Source organism: Chrysochloris asiatica, unplaced genomic scaffold, assembly GCF_000296735.1.
Source record: "Chrysochloris asiatica unplaced genomic scaffold, ChrAsi1.0 scaffold00043, whole genome shotgun sequence".
Classification (NCBI taxonomy): Eukaryota; Metazoa; Chordata; class Mammalia; order Afrosoricida; family Chrysochloridae; genus Chrysochloris; species Chrysochloris asiatica.
In genome coordinates this window covers 17,567,342-17,576,118 of record NW_006408561.1, presented here as the reverse complement: position 1 = coordinate 17,576,118, position 8,777 = coordinate 17,567,342, and the positions used below count along the sequence as shown (strand labels likewise).

General features: G+C 39.4%; 1 protein-coding gene and 1 pseudogene across 1 annotated transcript in view; one reads left to right on the top strand and one right to left on the bottom strand.

The window, feature by feature from the left end:
- Positions 1-7,357, bottom strand: part of SAMD7 (sterile alpha motif domain containing 7) — a 23,890-nt gene extending 16,533 nt beyond the window's left edge. Inside the window, 4 exon segments of the mRNA XM_006861859.1 lie at positions 219-802; positions 2,018-2,096; positions 5,646-5,689; positions 7,269-7,357. Of these exon segments, the coding sequence (XP_006861921.1) occupies positions 219-802; positions 2,018-2,096; positions 5,646-5,689; positions 7,269-7,357 (796 nt within the window).
- Positions 3,306-3,613, top strand: LOC102840305 (annotated as a pseudogene).
- Positions 7,358-8,777: the final 1,420 nt, after the last annotated feature.

The window sequence follows — 8,777 nt, the reverse complement described above, 5'->3', positions numbered from 1 at the left end:
TCCCAACAAGATGGATTGGTACAGTGGCAGCAGCAATGGGCCAAAGTGTGGCAACGATTGTGAGGTTGTGGTAAGACGGAGCAGTGTTTCATTTTGTTGTGCATATGGTCACTATGAATCGGTTTGGACTCGATGACACCTAACAACAATAATGTAATAATTTAAGGATGTATCAACCTGTGGTTACTGAGAAACTGGACTTGGCTCCAGACCCTCACCTGGCAGAACCAATGGAGGACTTGGGTTCTTTTTACTGCATTCTGCAAAAGACTGCTTTGAGGTCTTCTCCTTCCTACCATCCCAGGCTTCAGCTTCCAGGGAAGTGCTATGAGCTGCCCATGGTGCTCTATGGATGAACTCCAGCTCACCACAAGTTTTGGTAAGTACTGCAGTTGGCTTTTCATTGATTTCCCTTTATTTCTGATTGTTGAATGCTTCAGTCTCAGGTTCTTTTGTAAACTCTTCATCTTCATCAGCAAATATGTGAGTCTGGTCTAGTATTTTAAATTCTGCTTGACTTTTGGAACCATCCATTTCACGGTCTTTCTTATTTCTCATCCCTTTCCTGAGGTGACATTTCTGCTCCCATCTCTCCAGCCTAGGGTTTGCCTGATGGCTTTTCAAGGGGCTTCTGTGGAAATGTAGGTCCTTGGCATTAAACATGCATGTGCCATGGTAGGTACCTGGGCCTACTGGAATACTGGAGTCATAAAGGAAAGGTAGTCCTAAACCTACTAGCCCCCTGGGATTAACTTTTCCTGTTCTCCTTTGTTGATAAATGGCATACATTTCCATCTCTGTCCTAAAAAAACAAAAAGGATCTTTTATATAACCCACAAAACCCATTAGAAATATCAATTTAATGGCCTTCCTAAAATAGCACTTCAGCTTTTCCTGTGAATCCCCACATACTGAGCAGGAGTTTGTTAGGTGGAAATTCAAATTCCCCACAAAGTCACTGGGAAGAAATTTGGAGTAAGATCTAATGATGAGGTTTGGCTGAATCTCGCAATGGAAGTTCAAGGCCAATCTTTCGAACTTTACTTCTTATTGTTGTGGTAAGTACCATCAAGTCTGTTCGGACTCACAGTGACCCAGTATAGAGTTTCCAAGGAGTCCGAGGGAAAGAAGAGGACTTGTTGGTGTTTTTGTTTAATTCATTTTGCTTAAGAGTCATCTGGACTCCTGAGGGATCAGTGATTGACAAACTGGCCCCAATGGCTTTCCTTACCCTTGTATGTGTCTTTTTTTTTTTTTTTTTTTTCTGTGCTTTTCTTTCTCCTGGTAACTACCGAGTCCTGGTGTGGTACTCTGGGTTAATGTAGTGGACTGAAAGGTCTGTTTATACAACAAGGTTGGCAGTTCAAGCTCACCAGTCGTCAGAAATCCTATAAGACTCGCTATGAGTCAGAACCGACTCCACGGCACTTAATAATGACAACCGCTGATCCAATCTTATGAAATCATACCACTCATGGGCTGACATGAGGCTGCCTGGACTCTGATGGTGCTTTCTTAAGTGGTGTTGGCAAGCTTGGTATCCTATCTTTGGGCAGAGTAGGAATCATTTAAGTCAGAAGAATCACAACTACCAAAACCAAGCAAAACCTGTTGCCACGGAGTCACTTCCAACTCATAACAACCTTATAGAATGGAGTAAATCTGTCCCGTAGTGTTTCCAAGGCTATAAATTTTCATGGAATCAGAATGCCACATCTTTTGAACATTAAGTGGCTGGTGGGTTTGAACCATCAAACTTTTAGTTAGCAATGGATTGATTTTGTGGATCACGTTAGCCTCTGCACAACCAGGGTTATAAATAATCAGTAAATTGATACCATTTTTAGTTTTACTTTGTGATTTCTAATCTTTCTTTTATCCTTAGATAACTTGTGTACATTTTTGTATTTCTTGTTTATGATGTTCCTGAAACACTTTTTATAATTAACAAATGAATAAATGAATAAGTGACTGAATAGAAAGAAAATAAATAAATAAATAATAGCAACATTGTTACCTTACAGTCTAAGGCCTTTGAATCATTTCATTACTTCTGGCCATGGTTTTTCTGGTTTCTGGCTGTAAAATGTCCGAACCTTAAAAAAGAAAGTCACAACCAATCACACAAACAAATTGGCAACATGCATTTGAAAATAATAAAACTCTGAAGATACAGTAAATGTCTTCAAAAAGTTCCCAGTTGAGCATTATATCGACATGATACCAGATCATTGTTGCTCAGCATTTTAGAGCTACTTTGGTGATGGCATGCTACAAACAAGTTCATTCTTTTTTTTAAATTGTTGGTCTCATGATTGGCAACATTTTCCTATCCCACTTGAAAAGTAAAAAAGATGAAATGACCATTTTTTCTGGGTTTTGCAATAAAAATGGATTCTTTTATTATTACTATTATTATAATTATTATTGTAAGTGCTTCTTGATGCACTTTGGGAATAAATGCAATGAGGATTTTAGTGAGTAACATATTAAAGCTCTCTCTGTAGACTCATAGGTATATCTGAAGTAAATACTTGTTTCCAAAAGAATTGGGCAGTAATTACATTATTTTGCTCATGCCAGTCTTCCAAATAACATGAACTAACAGTAGCACTGCTAGATTTTTCAAGGCTGTTTTTTTGTCTGGTAACTTCATGCTATATTGATTTTTTTTTTTTCAACTTTATGATTATCGTTCGTTGGGTATCAGCAAGTCAATTCCAATTCCCAGTGATCTCATGTGACAGCGAAGAACTGCTTAGGAAACCCTATACAAGGTCACTAGGAGTCAGAACTGACTCGATGGCTCTTAACAACAATAACCTTTACAGAGACAGAATGCCAGGTTTTTCTCGTGGAGAACTACTGGGTGGGTTCAAATGCCAACTTTTCAGTTAGCAGCTAAGCACTTAACCATTGCGTCATAAGGTCTCCTTTCTGAACTCTTTATATACACTGTGGCTACAAATCTCATGGTCAGCAGTTCTAAACAACAAGTGGTTCTGCAGAAGGATGAGGCTTTCTGCACCCGTGGGATTTACAGCTTGGAAACCCTATATAGGGTCTCTATGAGTCGGGAATGATTCCACGGCACATAACCACCAATATACACTGTTACTTCTCAAGCCATCTGTAGTGAAGGAATCATTTTTTTCTTTTAAAATTCCCAATTCATCATGGCCTTTGGTAAAATATAATAAAAATGAATTCCTGAAAAAAATTAAGAGAAAATAAAACATTTAAAAATTATTAGATAAGGACATTCAGCCGGTCGTTGTGAGAAACAGGCTTTTCATCCTAGAACCATGGCCCAGTTTATCTGTAACCTGATAGAGAAGGCTCTGGCAACGGTAAATGCAGCTGTGACTTACTCAAAACCTCAATTGGCCATGTTTTGGCATTAAGCCAAGGTGGATCTGGTTCCTCCAACCCTTACTGAGATACCTACAGCTATTCAGAGCCTGAAAAAATAGTCATTAGTGTTAAACTGGGCATTTCAACAGCTCACAGTTAAGGAAGCTCTGCTGAATGGTTTGGTGGCCACTGAGGTGTGGTTGTGTCTTATGTCAGTGAAATCATAGGTAAGCATGGTATCGTTGGCTATAATGTTTGAAAACCAATTGTTACCATTGAATTATATTTGGCTTACTATTTGAGTCTTCTTGAACCATATGTGATCAGACTGCTATCTCAAGAAAATAATTATGAAAAAAAAGATTAGATTGATATACAAAATTATCCTGTCAAATTTCTGTTAAAGTTTTAAAGCCCTCCCTGTCCATTCATGCACTTATTTGTACAAGCAGTTCACAGACCAGCACAGGTGTATAGACTATACTGTAACAGTGATTACTTATTATGTTAATTATACTTACTCCATATAGTTTTGTCCAGTTATAGTTTTTCATGTGTAAACTTATTATCCCAATAAGTGTGTAAATATGAGTGCAAAAATGATTGATGTTTTGCAAAACTAGTATAACTGAATTAGCTCCTACTAATAAACTCTCTTGAAATAAAACATAACTTTGTGTGTGTGTGTGTGAGTCTTTGTCATTTGTAAAATTAGATGAAGTGACCTCTAGGAATCCTTCCAATCTTAACACTCTATGCTTTTAATAGTCCTCGTGTGGTGCTGTAGGGTAAGCGTTGGATGCTAACTGCAAGGTAGGCAGTTCAAACCTACCTGCCGCTCCTCAAAAACCTTATACAAGGTTGCTGTGAGTCAGAAATGACTCAACGGTACTTAATAACAACAACAGTTTCCAGATCTTCTCTTCTTGAAAACTAGCATGCGTGAAACTGTCCAAGGATGCAGAGAAAGTCTATGTGAGAAGTCCTGCATACAGGGCACAATTTTAATTGCCTGGATTTGGACTCATCAAATCTATCCCAAGGTTCTTCTACCATCCCGAATAGGTCTGGAAGCCAAGGGTAAAGAGTGTTTTAAGGAAAGAGTAAGCAACTGTGTTAAATAAGCCATTCATAGGTCAAGTAAGATAGGACTGAGATAGAATTATCTACGAGGAAGTTATTAGTCACCTTGATGAGACTAATTTCAGTAGAGTGGGGTCAGTGAAAAAATGACTCATGTGATCTCCAGAGAGTAAAAACAAAAACTAAATTGGTTGCCATTTTGTCAATTCCAGCTCATGATGACCCCATGTGGCATAGAGTAGAACTAAACTCCATCATGTTTTTTGGACTGTAATCTTTACACAAGCAGACTACCAGACGTTTCTTCCACTGTCTTGCTGCCAATCTTTAAGTTAGTGGTTTGGTATTTTTGTTGTTAAGTGCTGTCGTGTCGGTTCTGACTCATAGCGACCCTGTATAGGGTTTCCAAGGAGCAGCAGGTGAACTTGAATGGCCAACCTTGCCGTTGAAACCGACTTTATAGTCCAGCACCATGCTAGGACTAGTGGTTAATGGTTTGCACCACAAATTTCCTACCAACATTGGAAATCAAACTGGAGAATCTTATTTCCCAAAATCATATCCAAATATAGATCTGGCCATATCTCTCAGACTCTCTAAAGGCTTCCCCTCTGAAGAATGCAAACTGAAGTCCTCACTGTGACCTATCAGGATAAACATAGACTGTCCTCAGCCCCATCATTTTTCACATCTCATCTCTTTGTGACCTCATCATTTCTCATGGGTAGAGGAGTCCTGGTGTAGCACTGTAGGATAAACACTGGATAGATAACTGCAAGGTCAGTGGTTGAAACCTACTAGCCTGTCCTTGGAAACCCTATACAGGGTTGATATGAATCAGAACCAACTCGATGGTATTTAACAACAACAACAAAGGTACACAGGTAGTAATATTGTAATTCCTCATGTTATAAATGAAGAAATTGATACTTTAAGGGGCTAATCAACTTACCTGTAGTCACATTTGACAACCATGTTTTAAGTTTAGGTAGCAACTTCAGAAACTCTAAGCTTAATTACCATATAGTTTTGCTTTCAAAATTTAGCAGTAAACTTGATTGCAAGCTCATTGCAGCCAACCAGTTCACAGTGGCTCCATACCAGAGAGCCAAGCATCTATTGCTCCTACCCGAGTAGACGTGGTTGGACAACATGTGCGGCATGTTTGCATTAGATATATAACAGAATATTCAAATTGGAAGAAACACAAAACTGTCTTGGGTCAGTTGGAACTACAGAAGGCAATAAATCTCTAGAAACAAAAAACAACGTAGCTAAAATAAGGATGGAGTTGTATAAAATTTCTTCATTGCTATTGCTTACACAGTGGTATATGTGTATTTTGTTTTTGCCATATAGGATTATACCATCTTTTTCTAAAATGAAGTAGAGAAACTTGCAGTCTCTATCGGTATAAGAAGAAATATGGTAAGAAAGATTATGAGGAAGGAACTATGAAACAGAAAGTAAAATTTTAGAGCATGCTCATATTTTCCATGACCAGCATATTCTTCTAAACACAGTATTCTTTTCTTATCCAATGGAAATACTTTGGCTTTGGCTTATCATCTGCAATCAGTGTATGAGAGTAAGTCAAAAAGTATTGCTACTAGTGTTTCAGTTCATGCCTGGGTTTATTCCAAACAAAACATATTTAAACACGTCTCTGCAATTAGTGAATGGCTACAGACAAAGTCTCTCAGCAATACACTTGTCTTCATCTCATTGGCGTGTCTTCCAAAAAAAAGTCCAACCCAAACAGTAGCTTTCAAGGGGATCTGCTGATCTGCTAGGCCAGTTAAATTCAAGGCAGAGAGGTCAGCCAGAAGGTTATGATGACTATTATGGTTTTTTGAGGGGGTGAGGTGGATTTCAAAGGACACGAGATGGTCATGGAGTGTTACAGGAAGAATATTTAAGAAAAAACAACTGCATTGGTGAGAAAAGGGCCAGGAAAGTTGTGCCAAGGAATTTTTTGTCCATCACAGCAATGTACCTGCTCATTCTTTAAGGCTAGCAAGGGCTATCCTAGAAGAATTTTGTTGGGAAACCTTACCCCATCTACCCTACGGCTCTGATTTTGTACCTGTACGCTTTTTTTGTTCTCTAAAAAACACTGAAACAGAACATAATTTGAGTTCCTTGAGGTTGCCAAGATGGCTGTTTTGGCATGATGTAAATGAAAAAGTGTGGAACTTTTCGGGGAAGGGTTAGAGAGATAGAAACGCCACCTTTAGAAGTGTATAGACTTAGATGGAAGATACATTGAGAAAAAACAGCTTCATATTCTGATACTTTCATTTAAGAAAGTTTTTTATGATTTCGTAGCAATAGTTTTTTTACTTACCCTCAAATGAGACCTGGGTAGACAATTTATTTATTTTACCAAGCTTCAGTGGTTGCTAGGAGTCCAACTTTACTGTCTAATCTTAGTGAACAAGAATAAATAATGGATATTTTCACATCACAATGCCAAAATATTCCAAAGAAAGAAAGATAAGATGCTACCAGAACATGAAACCAAAATTCTTATCATTTCATTTTTATTGAAAAGAAAGAATTGTTTTATTACAGGAAATCTAGGGTATCCAAGCTCTATACCTGTGCAGGACCTGCCACATACTAGTACCCATTAGCCCTTTGCCGTGTGAGTAGGTCAAACAGGCTTAGAAGGAAAATGTGGCCAACAGGGTATCTTGATTGGAATTATTGCTCTTCAGTTTAATAAGGTAGCATTAGGCAATAGAACAGCACTAGGGATAACATCATTCTAAATTTAAAGATTATTCATTTTCCCCTTTGACTGGAAAGTTATATTAAGAGAGAAATACCTGTCCCATGTTTGAGGTTCAAAAGGTGAGGGACCCACTGGGGTCCTCTGCTGCCCTGTTATTGTCAATAAAGGGTTTACGACTATCATTGGATTTATCATCTGTTGCTTTTACCACAGATGGAATTTGAAAAAGAAACCAGAGAGATGTATCAACAAATAACACTACTTTTTTTTTTTTAATGTTTTTTTTGTGAATTATATGATACTTTACATGGGAGAACATTAGCGTTACATTCATCCTATCATATGTTTCATTGCCATGGTTATAATCCCCTCCATGTATCATCAAGCAACCAAAGGGTATATCCTGCAAGCCTGTACCCTGGTCCTAAGCACACAGCCCCTCTCCCTCTCTGGGTCTAGAGTCCCCAGCCACTCCATCTCTCCACGTCATCCTCTCTGCCTCCATCTTTGGAGTCACTGTTTCTCTGGGTATGTTCCCACACTCCACTCTTCTTTCTTGATAGTCCCAGGGACCCCCGCTCCTAGACTGCAAAGTCAATCACTCCCCTCCTTTTGCTACAAAACATCTACCTTTATATTTCCACCCTCACAGTCAGTCCTGATAGCAATTATTCACTACTGTGCCACATGAGTGCTATCCACATCTCCTTTCATCAGTCCCACCCAGACAGATTGGATACTACTCAGTGGAGAGTCTACCTTCCTCCATGCCCTCTGGATCTAGGCTCCCTCTTGAAAGCTTGTAAGCCATTTGCTTCTTGCCTTTGTAGCTCTCACTCCCATGTTGGGTAGCCAATGTTCAAGTTGCCCATCCCTGTCTACTCTGTGTATGGAGGGGGTGGGAATGATCCTTGCTGTAAAAATTTGTTCCCTCTTTTGAGCTACTGCATCCATAGGTGTAGGTCAAGTTCATCAAATTGTATCAGATTACTCTTTTTTCCCTCTTCTTTCTTCTTCTAGTTGAGCTCTGATCATCCAGTCATTGAAGCCAGGTTGAGTGAGTATTATCTGCAAGTGTGGGTGTTCTTATGCATATGCCCTGTCTTATCATCTGGACGCTTCACTCTCCACTCAAGTCCTCTGTGGCTATGTCACTGACTCTGGACCCAAGAGTCCCCAGGTCTTGCCACACTGCTGGCCAACCAGGTATCCACCCAGGTTCACAGGAGTCTATTGAACGTTGTAGGGCTTAGCTCGCAGTTTCATTGCTGTTTTTCCCTCACTTCCCCTTATCGGTGATGAACGTGGTCACCAATCAGAGCGTGTATTCCCATTGAGTCTTAGTCTTGGAAGGGGGTTTGCCCTGAGGGGACCAGACCACTTGCCTTGATGTTCCTGGGGGAGCACCTTGCTTGTTCTTGTAGTAATTAGTCGGACTACCTGTATTGTTTTGTATTTTTCCTGTAGGTCTTTCTTTCAAGGAGTATCTTCTGTTCTTCTAGTCACGCCAGGTGGTCTTCTTGTGCTTTCCAGTGGAAATTTCCCACCTCAGAAGATTCTGAATGTTGTTCAGGATTCTACCTATGGTTTTATGTAATGCAGA